This window comes from Panulirus ornatus, chromosome 38 (assembly GCF_036320965.1).
Source record: "Panulirus ornatus isolate Po-2019 chromosome 38, ASM3632096v1, whole genome shotgun sequence".
Classification (NCBI taxonomy): domain Eukaryota; kingdom Metazoa; phylum Arthropoda; class Malacostraca; order Decapoda; family Palinuridae; genus Panulirus; species Panulirus ornatus.
The window spans coordinates 3,604,842-3,619,722 of record NC_092261.1 but is presented as its reverse complement, the minus strand read 5'-3'; the positions used below and the strand labels follow the sequence as shown (position 1 = coordinate 3,619,722).

The 14,881-nt window shown below is 35.7% G+C and overlaps 1 protein-coding gene across 1 annotated transcript in view; it reads left to right on the top strand.

The window, feature by feature from the left end:
• The window catches only part of LOC139760806 (dnaJ homolog subfamily C member 8), a 34,313-nt gene that overhangs the window by 15,452 nt on the left and 3,980 nt on the right, over positions 1-14,881 (top strand). Inside the window, exons 3-5 of the mRNA XM_071684434.1 lie at positions 6,155-6,221; positions 10,923-11,017; positions 13,079-13,318. Of these exons, the coding sequence (XP_071540535.1) occupies positions 6,155-6,221; positions 10,923-11,017; positions 13,079-13,318 (402 nt within the window). The remainder of the gene's footprint in view (positions 1-6,154; positions 6,222-10,922; positions 11,018-13,078; positions 13,319-14,881) is intronic.

Below are 14,881 nucleotides of genomic sequence, written 5' to 3'. Positions count from 1 at the left end.
TCATCTATGCTCTAGGTACTCTTGACACAATCCACCTTAGCCCATTATGAACATTGATTCGTCTTCACCCTCAAGCTTCAAGGTGCATTTCCAAAATCCTCAAGCTGTGTGGTGGGATTTTCCAAAAAGCAGATCTTTCTCCGACTCTTTTCAGTCTCCTCCCACATGACCTACCATCACATTTTACTGACCAGTGTGAAAGTATTTCCATATGAAGACAACCTCACAATTATGTCACAGCTCTCTAAAACTACCCAAACAACGACAAACATCCAACACTTCATCACACAATAAGAACAGTGGGCCACCCAAAACAGAAAGTCTCCATCACCACCAAAGTCTTCATTAACCCATATAACATCACAGACATGAATCCAACTCACACCTTGCTGTCACCCTGAATGGTCACCCACTTCCACTAGACAAAACTCACATCCAACTCACATATGATATTCAGTCTACATGCCACAAACATCAGCACAAAGGACACACACAAACTAATGCCCTCAAAACACTTACTAGAATCAGATCTGTTCAGGAACAAAGATCCCGAAGTAGACTCCTCTTCAAATATTTCTTTTGCTGTGCTATAAACTACACCTTACATGCCTGGCCATCCACCCTGTTGATACATATTTTTTTGTGGAAGGTGCTACAAATACATTGCTTGGGAGGAAAGCTACTAGAACAGTAAAGAGTTTTTATCAAGAGGGTAAGGTGTGTGTTTGTGTGTGAGTATGAAAAGAAGAGGATGAGTGGTTCCAGGTTAAGGTGGGTCAGCAGCAAGGGAGTGTATGGGAGGATGGGGGGACCTGGACAATGTGTCAGTTGCATTTTGTAGATGACACAACTTTGGTGGCAGATTCAAGTGAGAAACTACAAAGTTTGGTTTGTGAGTTTGGGAGAGTGTGCGAAAGAAGTTTCAGAGTTAGTGGGAATTAAAGTAAGGAACCTCCATTTGTAGGATTTGACATTTATGTTTCTTGTTTGTACGATAGATTGCTCAGACCCTACTCTCTAAGAAGACAAGCAGCTTCCTCATCTAAGCTTAAATTGGAGGTGTCAAATGTCCTTTTATCTTCTAATGAAGATGCTGTGTATGTGTATGTGTATGTGTATGCCTGTATACTCTTGGTTTGTTTACAAGCAGGAGGAAGACTTTTTTTTTCTGTGTTCTTTTTTCTCCTTTTATTGTATCCAGGGCCATTTTTTTTAGTGTAGAATTTTGATGTTCATCGTGTCATATTAATTTCTTTATGTTTCCTTTTCATGAGATCAGATTTGATTACAGTACCATTCCTGCTGGAGCCGTAATCCAAAAGTCCCAGTTTCTCTTTGATCAAGTTTCAGACAAGAACATGTTTTTCTTCTAGATATGGATGACTGAGGACCACTTAAACCTCAGTTGTTGCTTAGAATGAAATAGCTATATTTTTGCCTCACCTAGAAAAGGACAGACATCAGAGTCACTTTGCAGAAAATACTTTAGAAACTTATATGGATTCCACAGTCAACTTTTCTGGAGATCTCTTCATTTATTCTGTCATCCTACAGAAAGGACCATTTCCTCCTGTGTTTGACTTGTTTTCCTAAAAGTCTCAGCTTGCCTCATTACTTACAGGGGGAACCTTTTAGTTGTGGACTGTAGTGGAAGAGGGCTTTGAAGTTCTGCCCGAATCCTTGTCTACCATTACACGAGTCTGGATCTGCAGGACACTCCTTGTTTTTCCACATGGGAGACAAATAAACACCCCTTCCTAGCTCACTGCTTACCTCTTCTTTTCTCTTGGAAGTTCAAGTTTCACACTGACCTTTATTTAATTGTGCCCTCATCCCCTTTGTTCACTGACTGACTCTTATTAGGGAAAAAGGAAATTGGTTTTAAACTTATTAGAAACTAAAACTTCATTTTGAGTAAGACGGTGAGACAGCATTTATTTTCCTTTCCTCAGTTGCTCTAGCATACTTTCTGAAGTATGAGATTTAGAGGGAATGAGATGACTGTTCATTTACATTCAGATTTATGTTCATGACATCAGCCTCCCATAGGGATGATGTGCCGAGTATTTCATGTGATGTGATCCTATTTTTTGGGGTAGGTAGTGGTTTATTAACAGGTTATTACTTGAACATTACCACATTATTCCCAAAAGGCAGTAAGGCTCTCTCATCTGTTCTCACTGGCCTCCTGTGTAGGAAGAAATAGCTTTTCACATGTCCAAAATTGTTTTCTCTGATTTAAGCATTGAAAATGTAAAAGAATCATTGGTCAGTGCTCTTCTTAGAGATTGTATTTGTACTTTCTCCCTCGTCCATTACTATTAGTGATCAGAAATTAATCTTTTATGTGGAAGCCTCCTCCTACTCCTCTCCACCTTGTTTACTTCCTCTTATTCATCCCTGTCTTGTCATGGTTATCCTTATCTCTTCTTCCTTTTCCTCCATCTTTTTTTGCCATTTCCCCTCTTCAGAATTCTCATTCTGCTTTATGCTTCATACTCTATTTCTCCTCCCCCTTTTTGATCATCTGTCTTACTTCCACCCAGTTCATCTATTTCTTGTCATCCTTCCTATCATTCAATCTCCGTAACCTCCTCTTCTGCTATTTTTTTTCCTTTTATGCTTCCTCTTACTCATTTGAACCTTAGATTTCGACTACCTCCCCTTCTCTCACTCTTGTTATTATGTAACCAATGCTTCAAGGTCTTTTCTGTCAAAAGTATGTGGTTGTAATGGAATATTATTTTGTGAGTATTCTTTCTGAAGAGGTGGTATGGCAATTTCAAACTAGACATAAAGCTATTCAATAGAACTGAAGCTTTAAGCTTATGTAATGTAAATAAATTATGGTGTATCAGTCATCATTATTTGCAGGCAAATATATAAACATGAAGAATGTAGTGTGCAAATCATTTTGGAAGAATGCCCAAGTTAGGAGAGAGGTAATATTAACAAATACATTATGCAACATTAGTAAGCACCACCACCACCACCCTCACACATACAACCCAGATAGAGGCCTGATTATTCATTCCATTCATAGCATATCCTTGATTAAATGGGGCTCCTGTGAATGAATTTTTCCATATGAGGATGAAATGTCTCTCAGGATAATTTATTAGGGTATGTGAGATTATGTTCTGGTAAGCAACTGTAGATAATGTACCTTCATATTATTCTATGATATTTCCCATTAATCTACAGCAGGTAGTCATAGAAAAGCTGACACTACACATTTACAGACAAGCACAGGAGTTTAGAACTAGTCATTGATATAACATGGTCACAGTATATTGTTGAAGTCAGATTTATATGCATGCATCATTAATCCATCTCTTCCACCTGAATGATACATTTTTCTGAAATTAGAAATTGCTACTTGTTCATGCTAGACACTTTACAAAAAAAAAAAAAAGGAAACGGTGACAACAGAAAGTTTAAGAATTGTAAGAAGAGGATAAAAGAGGAGGATGCAGAGTGATGAGTAACTGGAAATAAAGTGATTTAAAAATAAGAAGGGTTATCAGAGAGAGTGAGGAAAATGTGTGATATGGGATACAGACTGTATTTTAAACGAGAATTGGTGTAAAGGATGTAGGGAATGCCTTGAAGAATTACTAAGCATTAGAAAAGCTAGGAAAGCTATAATATTTACATTAGGTATAGAAGGTTATACATAAGTTGTTAAGGGCAAATTTTCAAAGCAGCTTAAGTTTTAAAAGCCAGAAGAATCTTATGATTTGTTCAGGCACTTGATGTAAATTAAGGGACAGCAGAGATAAGGAAAAAGATAGTGAGGTAGTGCATGACTTCTGCAGTGTTGTGAAATTGTGGAATGAGAGCAGGGTGATAAAGGACTGGATTGATGCAGTGATTTTACCCTTTTATTGCATTTTAATCAGAAATAGAAAGGATGATTGTGAAAAGAACGAGGGGTTTAGTTGTAGATCACAGAAAGAAAAGTACAGGTATATGGCAGGGAAGTGATTAAGGGAATTAGAGCATTTATAAGTAAAGTATCTGTAGCATAATGAGAGATGAGGTAGGTGGGTTTATGGAGGCTATAGTTTTCTAATTCAGGATTTACTGTAAAACCCATTTTTGAAAAATTTGGAAAAATATGTGAATGGTGCATAAGTGGACCATGGTAAAGCAAGTTTTAGAGTTGTAAGGAAGGGCTTTTGAATATTCAATTGTCTATGGAGATGGAGGGATGTATATGAGGGCAGTGATAAGGGAATTTGTTTGGATATTTGGAGGAATGAGTCACAGTGTAAAATGCATATTTTAAGTCTCCATGGCTATCTATCTATCTATCTATCTGTATCTCAAATGACCACTCCCTCTAGGGGATGACCACAGCTGAAGAATCTCCATTGCTGATGAACTCCAGTGCTGCTTCTTAGCTATTTATGGCTATTTGACTCTATGATATTCACAGACGATCATGTGATCAACATGACGACGATTGTCACATCAAGAATTTCTGCCACAATATCAAGGCTACGTCCTGGATTGGGATATGGTCATTAATGGTCTTTGGTAAAGCATGTGCAAGAGTTTAATAAGGATGGACTTTGAGATATTTTGAATGTTTATGGACATGGAGGGATTTATATGGAGGCAGCAGTAAGGGTATTTTACAGATCATTTGTAGGAATACATGAGTATAAGGTAGGAAGACTTCAGATGGATATTATATGTTTCTGTGGTTATTTAACCCTTTGACATTCACAAATAAAGATCTTCACTTTAAGATCAACATCCACAGACGAAGATCATTGCAGCAAAGAATTTCCATCATATTTTCAAGGTTACATTTTGCATTGAGATAGGGATGAGGGCATGTATTGATGCAGAATTTTTCCTCGAGACAATCACACACAATGGGGAAGGGAAGTGCACAGTCTTTGCCGGTGTTGCCATGTTTGCCAATTTCTGCTGACATATGTACAGTATCTGTATAAATATTTCTTGTCTAAATATATATGTAGATTACATCCTTGATGAAGGAATGAAAGCAGAATGCCAATCATTCCATTAGTATGTAATGTTGAAAAAATAGATATTAAGATTTACATGCAAGCAACATTATTTGCTCTTATCTTTAATATCTGTGAAACAGTATCCCTGCTGTGGGTATTACAAGGCTGAGCTTACTTTAATGTTATCTCTCATTCTGTATGAAGAAAGACAACATTTGTAAGGATGCAAAAACCTCAAAAGAATTTTAAGTATGGAAAAGGATTGTGTGGATGTTAGACTGTTACTAACTTTATGGATGGAAATTACTGAGGTTTTGGCTAAAGATTTAAGCTAAGAAATATGATTATGATTTTAAGCAAGTTGATGTTTACAAAGAAATGGAATTCAAAATATCAGATCTCTTTCAGTGATATCATTGTAGTGTTTTAGTGAAATTTTAGAAACATGCTGAATTATGTTAGATATGGATGAAATGTTGGTATGTTGCTGGAAGTGAGATACATGTTCAGATTATGTAAACAGAGTGACAGAGGATGCAAGCTGTGTAGAGAACTTCCTTGAGACTTTTAAGGGAAGAAGAGTGGATGAAATGACTAATAAAAATAGAAAGAGGTATGGTATTGAGAATGAAATGATTGTGAAAGAAGAATCGAGTGCTTAGATGTTAAGGGCAAATAGAACTGGAGTAGGAAGGTTGACTTGTGATGTAAACTGAAAGTGAGTGGAAAGAATAGAGTAAGGGAATTGTGATTGAGAATGATGGTAACATGGATAGATGTTTGGAATTGTGAATTGATGGAGATGCATAAATGAGAGATCTTATGCACTACAGATCTAGGTAGGTGATGTTATGGATATAGATGGAAAGATAGTTTACTGCTTATAAGGGGTTGGATATTCCAATAGCACATTTCTATTGATGATTATAAGAAAAATGTACTTTGCTAGAATTACTTGAAGATTACCTTTACAGAAAACTACCACATGCAGCCTTCCTTCATGTTTTGTGTACTAATATACAAAACAGACTGATGTTCAGGTCATATCTTAGAGACATAGATGAATTAGTCATATGAAGGTAAAGAAGCAATTTTCGTTTTCTAGATTATTTAAGTAAATGAATTTCTTGAAAGAAATTAAAAATCAAAAGTTTCTTTGTAATTTTCAGATGTCCATCCTTGTCCACCCTGATAAAAACCAGGATGATTCTGAGCGAGCTCAAAAGGCATTTGATGGTAAGAAATAAGTTTACAGGTGAGAGGTGGAATATTTTTGTTGACTTCACTTCTGAGTAAAACTTTTACTTGCCCATCACCCATGTAGTTCTATAAAGCTGTTAAAGCCATATGGCTGACATCTGTAAGACACAACAAATATGCCACATTCATACTTAATTCATGTAAAGAATGTAACCATGATTTTTCCCAAAGGGCAGTATGACAAAATGTCTCAAAAAACACTGCTGTAATCACAGCTAAAGCTGTACCTCTTTGCCCCATACACCTATGCATTCTCCCACCATATCCTTGTATGCCATGAGGCTCTAAGCTATTGTCAAGTCTTTTAGGGTAGGCTTCATCCTGGTGATGCTAGACTTAATGGAATTGGTGGTCTACATTTTTATCTACATCATTATTTGTTAAGTCAAGTTGTGTTGACGATACCATTCAGGTCAAAACAACAGGTTCACAAACCGTTAGAGTAGTGCACAAAATTTTTAGAAACTTACTTTCAGGGGCTTGTAAGTTAGTTTTAAGGGTAGTGACTATTATTTAGTTGCAAATAGTGCACATTAGTTAGTTGCCATGGTCCAAGGTATCTTAGGTTTGATAATTTCAGAAAACTTTTACATATATGTGTGTTATGTGGTATTTGTACATCCGTAAAGAATGAGTTAAGGGTTGGCTTAAAAAGTCAGCTTTGAGGTTATGAGAATAATACCTTTAAGCTAGAAATCCTTATTTGCTCATAGTACCTCATGTGCTTAGCTCTCCTTTCTTAGAAGAGGGTGTTCTACCTTAAATGACTTGTGGGGATTTAAAACTGATGGGTTATGCAGCTGACGTGAGGAATGCAGCTGCATGACTTTATGAATGAGGTTTGCACTACAGTTTGAAAGGTGACTACAGTGATGTTTGCAGGCAGTTTTGTCACACCACCCTTCTGGAAACATTACTATGTAAGAAAGTTTTCATGTACATTAATCAGGACTTGCATTTTTTATTGTCTTTGCACATATCATCATCATTATTATAGTGCCTTTGACAGCTTTCTAGGAAATCTATGTGGTTGAAGGGTAAATTAGGATTCTAGCTGCTTTGTACAAACCCAAAACTGACTTTTAGATTTCTAAAATATTTCTGGAAAAGCTTGAGATATATAGTTTCATTCATAGTTTCCAATACATACTTATGAACTGATGTAAACTGGTCACCAGGAAGGTTTAATACAAAGTGGAAGTAGCTCAGCAAAATACAGATGAGCTACTCTTTCTCATGTAGTTTTTTTCGTTTTACTGACATGCCCTTCAAGATAGGCAAGTTGTAATTCCATACTGAGTTTTTTGTGGGAATGAGAAAAAATTGTGTATTTAAGGTAGCTAGTCAGAATGTGGAAAAGTTTTTGTAGATATGAGGAGAGTGAATGTTACAATGGATGACCTATGAGAGAAGGACTTCACAGACAAATACATATCATTAGAAGCTTAGCTGCATGATGCATTTTAGAAAAAAAAAAAATAACAGGCAAGGCCACATCACACATCAGCATGTGCAGCAGAAAAGGCAAAACCCTGGACTTTGATAACCTTTGAAGCCTATGCTTACTTCAATTGTGAGGCAGAGTTTGTAGGATGTGTAACGTTCTGAAATTATTTTATTTGGTGATGTGTGTGGGAGAATTATTTTAAAGGAACTGTAAGGTAGATATGTTTTAAGAGACTGCTATCCACATTTCTAATATGAATTTGAATGGAAAAGAATTGGAAGCTAATGAGTGGATGTATTTTTAAGTTATGATCAGTAAGGATGGGAGAGGGAAAGCTAAAGTTAACATTAAAATTATGCAAAAGAAAATAATTGGTGTTGTGCTGAAAACTGTGATGAATAGGAAGAAGTAAATGGAAAAAGTTAACATGGGGGAGTACTTAACCCAGATTTGATGGATGGATATAAAACTTTAGTTTTCCCATACCCAGATTAATAAGTGATAAGACCAGAAGGGAAGGATAGCACATGTAATTTAGTTAGAATAAGAATTCATAATGTATGAAGTTGAGAAAGTTTTATCATGTGAATGAATTCTAAGTTGTACATGGACGAAAGCCTTTTAAGATGCTATGACCTTGGAGGACTCATGCAGGCACTGAATCTTCCTGTTCCTCCTCTTTCTCTTCTGCTGCTATTGCTACACAGGACATAATCACTTTTCTTGTTACCAATTTACCACTCACTCTTCACTTTCAACCATCTTGTATTATCTTACACATATATATTTCTTCAATTCTTCCTTCCACATTGGTCACTCCATAGTTGCCCACTTCCATATACCCTGGTATGACCTCCATCATTTACATGATGGGAGTACAAATGACACATAGAATATTTCCAGGGTGAAAGATAGCTTTAATCACATGCCATGTTAGTGATTTGACATATATTTGTCTTTAAACTTTTCCACTGTGGACAGTGAATGTTACAGATATCAAATTTGTATTTTTATCTATGATCGTACCTTCATAGCTCTTTGATTTGATATAAGTGAAACTTTTTTGTGACAAAGGTGGCTCCTTGAAGTTAAGCTTTTTAGATAGGCTCTGTGAATGAGGGGGTAGGAATTAGAATCGTACCTAGAGAGAAATTTAGTATAAGAGAGATAGGACATTGTGAAAAAGGCACTTAGTAAAACTAGAGGCAGTTTCCTCAGATGGAATTTTCTTGGGTGAATAATAGATTTGAAAAGAACAGTAGGAAAATTAGTATTTGTTTTTGAATAGGAAAGATTATATAAAAAGTGTAATTAAATGGGGATTTGCCACTTAATATATGTGTATCTCTGTAAGTGAGTATCAGGTTTTGATTGGTTACTTGATTGTAAGTTGGATCTGATCTCATAGGATTCCATTATTATACCTCTTTTCTGTAATACACTTGGGCCCCATCTTTATAACTTCCTTTTCTCGTATACTTTGTATATTCTCTTTATTCACTTAGCCTGTTCCATTCAGCTAGTTTTGTCACTAGAGATACTGTAAAAGTATTTATTTATGCCTTTTCTGAACTTTCTTTTCCTTTGTTTTTTGGCATTCCTCTAAGTTGATCAGTTCAAGTGTATTAAAAAGCTGTCAGTATCTACTAACACAAATTGATGAAAGGATTTTGAATTTGCAATCATTCTTATTTTTTGCCTTCTCATAAGGTCAAGTCTGTAGCTGCCTTCTTTTGTCTGTAGCTTAGTTCCTTTACTTCACATATTGTGTTTGTTGCCCACTGTTAGACCATCTCTAGCCAAGTTTTATGTCTTCACAAGTGGGTGTATATTCCAGTTTGACTCTACTATATTCTCTGAGTGTTTGTCTGAACATTCTGTATACTTGTAAGATTTTTGACAGTGACTCACGTATAATTTACCTTCTTTGCAATTCTCCTGATATTTTGGTACCTCTCTCGTGAATTTTGACTAGATTCTATTGAGTTGTTCCTTGCAATATGGTAATCATAACCTAGCACTGTATCACATTGTCCCATCTTCATTGCTCTGCTTTTGATGAAAAGGAATTTCATGAACTATATATCTAACTACTACCAGAATCTATCTAATTCTCATTATTGATTGTTACAATCATAAATGCCCATTTCTTTTTTAAGTTTAGCATCATCTTGCAGATACATTTAGATGAATTTCTTCTGGTAAGTCATTTACATAGATCAGGAATTGCAGCTGCCCCACGATAGTTACTTTAATTCCGTTTGAAAAGGCACCCCTGATATTTGTCTTCTTTTCCCTTCCATTTTGGTAATGTTCAGTCCGTGAAAGTACATTGGTCCTTTTCATATGCCTGCCTTGGCTTTTTCCTTTAAGCCTCCTGTGAGAGAGTATCAGAAGCCTTCTGATAGCCAAAAAATACATTGTCCATCCACCCATCTTGCTTTTTCTAAGAAAGTGCTCATGTTGTCATGAAAGTACAGAAGATGTATCATGCTTGACCTATTCCCTCCAGATGTACACATAGTTTCTTTGATGTAATTCATCATAAGTATGGTTTCCAACTATTTTTCTAGGTACAGTATTTTCTATCATCAGCTCACTTAGCACCTATCCATCTTCCATCAACTTTTTCTGACTGCTTTTTTAGTGTTTCTGCACACTCCATGAATACATAATGAGACATCATCAAGGCCATGCAACTTAAATGGATCTAGACCCTTCATAAGCTGACATATCTTTTCTGATGGTCCTGGTGCGATCACTATCACATACATTGAGCATTTGCATTATTGAGTACCCCATTGTGAATACTATTGGAACTTTGTATTTATGTGCTCACCTATTTTTTTTTTTCAAAAATCATTCCATCTGAGTCCTTCAGTCTCATTGTATGCTTGTCACCTGATCAATTTTTTACACCAGGATTTTCCATTGCTTTCTACATAATATTTTTTGTTTTTAAATATCTACTCTTCCTTCCTTACCATAACATCCTTATTTCTTGCTTATATATATCTTTCATATGCTGTCATGTTGCTCTGCTGTCAGTATCTTCATCATAGTCTCTGCATTCCATGGCCTTTATATATCATGTATGCTTCTGTGTATGTATTTTTTTTATATGTCTTTCTGATTGTTTGTAATTGTCTGTGTCAAAGAAAGCCATGTTTTGTGCAAACGTATTTTTAGTTTCATTTGATTTTTACTTTAATGTAATTGGTAATTTTCAGAGGTGACTAAAGCCTGGCGATGCTTAGAAAATGAGTCTACTCGTCAGAAATGTTTGGACATAGTAGAAGAAGCAGAAGCAATTGTAGCTAAAAGGGTATGTTTCAGTAATTAGTTTTTATGAAAGGAAAACTTACTACTTCATTTATTTTTGGAACCATTTCTAGAACTGTCAGTTTTGTATTGCTATCATTTGAAGCATATAAAGTAATAGCTTAGAATTAACTTTTAATTTGCTTATTTCATAATTTATTTCTGTATGCATTATAACGGAAATATAGCGTTTAAGGAGACATCTTCAAGTGATGCAGTGCCAGGACCAACTAGGGTTGGTAGGGTGCTGTTTTCTAAATACTGGATGTTCAGACTTGCTTGTTCAAGCTTTATATATAAGGTAAATCTTTTTTGCATAGTTCAGTATCATTGTAAAGATAAGGCTCTGAAATCACAAGATTATTGCTCAGGCTTTTAATATGTATAATCCTTTAGTAGAGAAGCTAAAAGATGTCAGTGGTTTTAAAAATACATTGATTTTCTGAGCCAACCCCCTCACTTGCCCTCCATCATGGCATTCTAGGAAAGTTGATTAATTTAGTTAACTAGGTAGATGAACACAGGACTAGTAATGCTACTCTAACATTGAATTCATGCAAAAAAATAAATCTATAATGTTTCCTGGAGAACTTTGAAAATTTATCTCAAAAACAATGCTTTAATCTGTTAAGCCATTACCTTACCTTCCACTTATAACATCATGCCACTAAAGCTCCACTGCACAGCTTCACAGACTCAGTCTCTCACCTTTATCTATTTATAAGTTAGCCTTTTCCCAAAGTTCACTTACTATTCACTTGAATGCCAATACTCTTTCAGTGCTGAAATTACTAGCTTTAGTGATATAACTCCAATATGTGCTTACTGTTTGTGTGTTACTGGGTGAGTTTTACACTCGTGAAATACTGTTCTTGCTGTATTGGCTTTTGAAGTAGGTAGTTTGTCCCTTTTTTGTCTGATCAGTGAAAGTGGCCAATAAGGAAATGTGGTTTGATCATCTATTGTGGAATATTTTCCATGTGTAATTGCTTTTCCTACCTTTGTGAGGTAGCCATCAAGAACAAATGAACATCAGCCTTACTTGCACTCATTCTTAGCTGTCATGTATAACGCATTGAAATCAGAGTCTACAATCAGGTCCTGCAGACCACTCCATGCTTTATCTTTACCTTCCCTGGTTCAGCCCATTGGTAATAAGCCACCCCCATATGCCACATTGATCCAGTTAATTCTATCGAGTGTATGCTTCTTACCTTACTGATTGTTCAGATTCCAGTCCCTGAAAGCCTCCTTAACTTCACCTATCTAATTTCTTGTTTGATGAGGCAAAGTCTGGGCAAAAGCAAAATATTTGACATTCCCAATATGCCATACACAAGAGCAATACATAAAGAAGGATCTAATACTCAAGCAGTGTAGACCAGTTAGTGTGACTTCTCATGCAATAAATTCTTTGAAAGAGTAATGACAGGACTTATACTGGAATATCAATAGCAGTATACATATAATGGATCTGTACCCCCTTGAGGAAGATCCAGGTTGAAACAGGCATCAGAGATATAGGTAGATAGATTTACCAGAAAAAATTATGCAGTCCCAATCATTAGTTCATTATAACAGCATATAATTTACTGCGTGAAACTTAATGCAAGGGAAGAGAGTGGACACTTCTAAATTTTGATTAAGGCAGATGACAAAATAAACCACTTGTTGGTAGGTTGGTGTTGGATTAATGGCTCCACTGTTTCTTGGAGCCATGTTGTGTATAGAGTGAGGAGGTAGAATCTTTCTTAATCTGACCTCTATTTCATAATTAGTCACCATCATTTGCATCTTCACTGTACCTCCTTTTTAGGCTGTGGTTAGCCACTGAGAAGCTGCACTGCAGAAAATTAAAGAAGCTATAAAAGATATGGAAATGGAACATAGTGATGGTTGGAAAAGTGTGTTAATATTTGGAATGATACCAGTAAGTTGGATTGAGGTAAGAATGATGCCTAAGAAGTAATCATATCCCTGTCAATGTATGTTGAGCTGTATAAAGAATTGTGCATCTTATAACAAAAACTACAAAGATGTTACCTTTAAAAACATCAATTCGCAGATTGAGGACCGCAAGAAACAACTGAAGCGGGAAGGAAAGGATACACAAGTTAATGAAGATGATCCTGAAAATTTGAAACGTGCCGTATATGTTCAGACGATGAAACTTTTTGCTGATATGGAACGAAAACGTCGACAACAAGAGGTTCGTGACCAAGAAGAAAGAAAAAGAAAGAGAGACTTAGAGATTGAAGAGGAAGAGCAAAGGAAAGCAGAAAGAGAATGGCAGAAAAATTTTGAGGTAATTACTTTGGTTTTATGAAATGGTTATTTCAATAGGAAAGATTAGTGTATAATCAACTCATTTGCTGTATTTTCATTACCACATATCTAACTGCATCATCATGCTTTTTGAACTTTCTTTATGCCTCCTTTCAAATTTGAAGACTAATAAGTTTATTATGACAAGATTCTTAACAAATTAGATCCACTAATTTTTCTTTCCTTAAATGGTGTTCCCTTTGCTATCGACACATTATTATACCACAAGTGTAAAGTCATCAGTGGCGAAGCTGTACCATTGTCACCAGAGAAAAAGGGATACAGTCTCGTAAAGGAGATTGTCTCTTGGAGTATTCCCTCAAAGCTGCAGGATGCCCATGAAAGGGATCCTATGGTTGTTTGACAGTATCTGTCTTACCTAGTGCTTTTTCATTGATATCTTTGAGTTTCTCATTTCACTTCTCATGGAAGTTCAGTTTTACATTTTTGATTTATACTTTGTGTGCATGTAGAAATACACAGATGCCCACTTACTCATTTTGTAAATAAACTTTGTGTGCATTGAAGAAATGCAGTGTTGCCCACTCAAGTACTAAGCTGTTTTTGATCTTGTTTGTATGATGTATGACAGAACCATTTAGTGTTTTACAGGCAATTAGATAAACTAGCTTTTGTGGGGTGAGGATTAACTGCAGTATAGCTAAACTTCCTCTTGACTGGATTGATGATGTAAGTCAGCTTGGCTTATACATCAAAAACACTTGGTGACTAGTCATTGAGTTTGCCCCTCTTTTGGTTGAAATTTATTCTACAAGAATCCCATATTACTTTATCAGAATGGTGCTTAACAAAAATGTTCATGATACTAGCAAAGAAAAAAAGGAGACATTTCATTGTTTTGTTCCACCAGTTTAGATCTATGTGCTCTGAGGTGTACATTCGCTGAGGAGATTTCTCATCATATTTTATACAAAAAGTATTAATATATTAAGAAATATGGTGTAGAGTACTGGTAAATTATTGATTTAAAATGTAAATTTAAAACAAAAATATAACTATTTTATTTAAGTACATTGTACTATATAAGCTACCCAAAATGGTTCAGGAAAAAGCATTCCAAGACTCTCAAGGGTAGGAAGGGCATGGTGGAGTTATACAGATGATCAGTCAAGAATGCCTGGATCTTTCTCTAAGGATGGACATTTGAAGAATTTCATCCAGAGATAGATGAATACTTTCAGCTTTCTGCTGAATAATCATCATGCTTAATGGGATGTTACATTAATTTTGAAACCTCAATCTAGGCATTCACAATTTGTCCCATGTTCTTCAACATTATTTCATTATTTTTTCACAGACAGTGCACATAAAAAAATCATATACTGAGAAATCATGTTGTGGGAGATGTCTGAATGATTATGCAGTGTGTATGGCACCAGAAAGCAGTATCCTTACAAAACAAGCAGGACATATGATGAGCTCTACATGCTAGCAAGTCCATGTTCCATTTTCTAGTGTGTATGCATTCTTTTCCCATGTTATTCATTTTGCATTAAAATGGTTGAGGGAAAGCCTGTGAGGC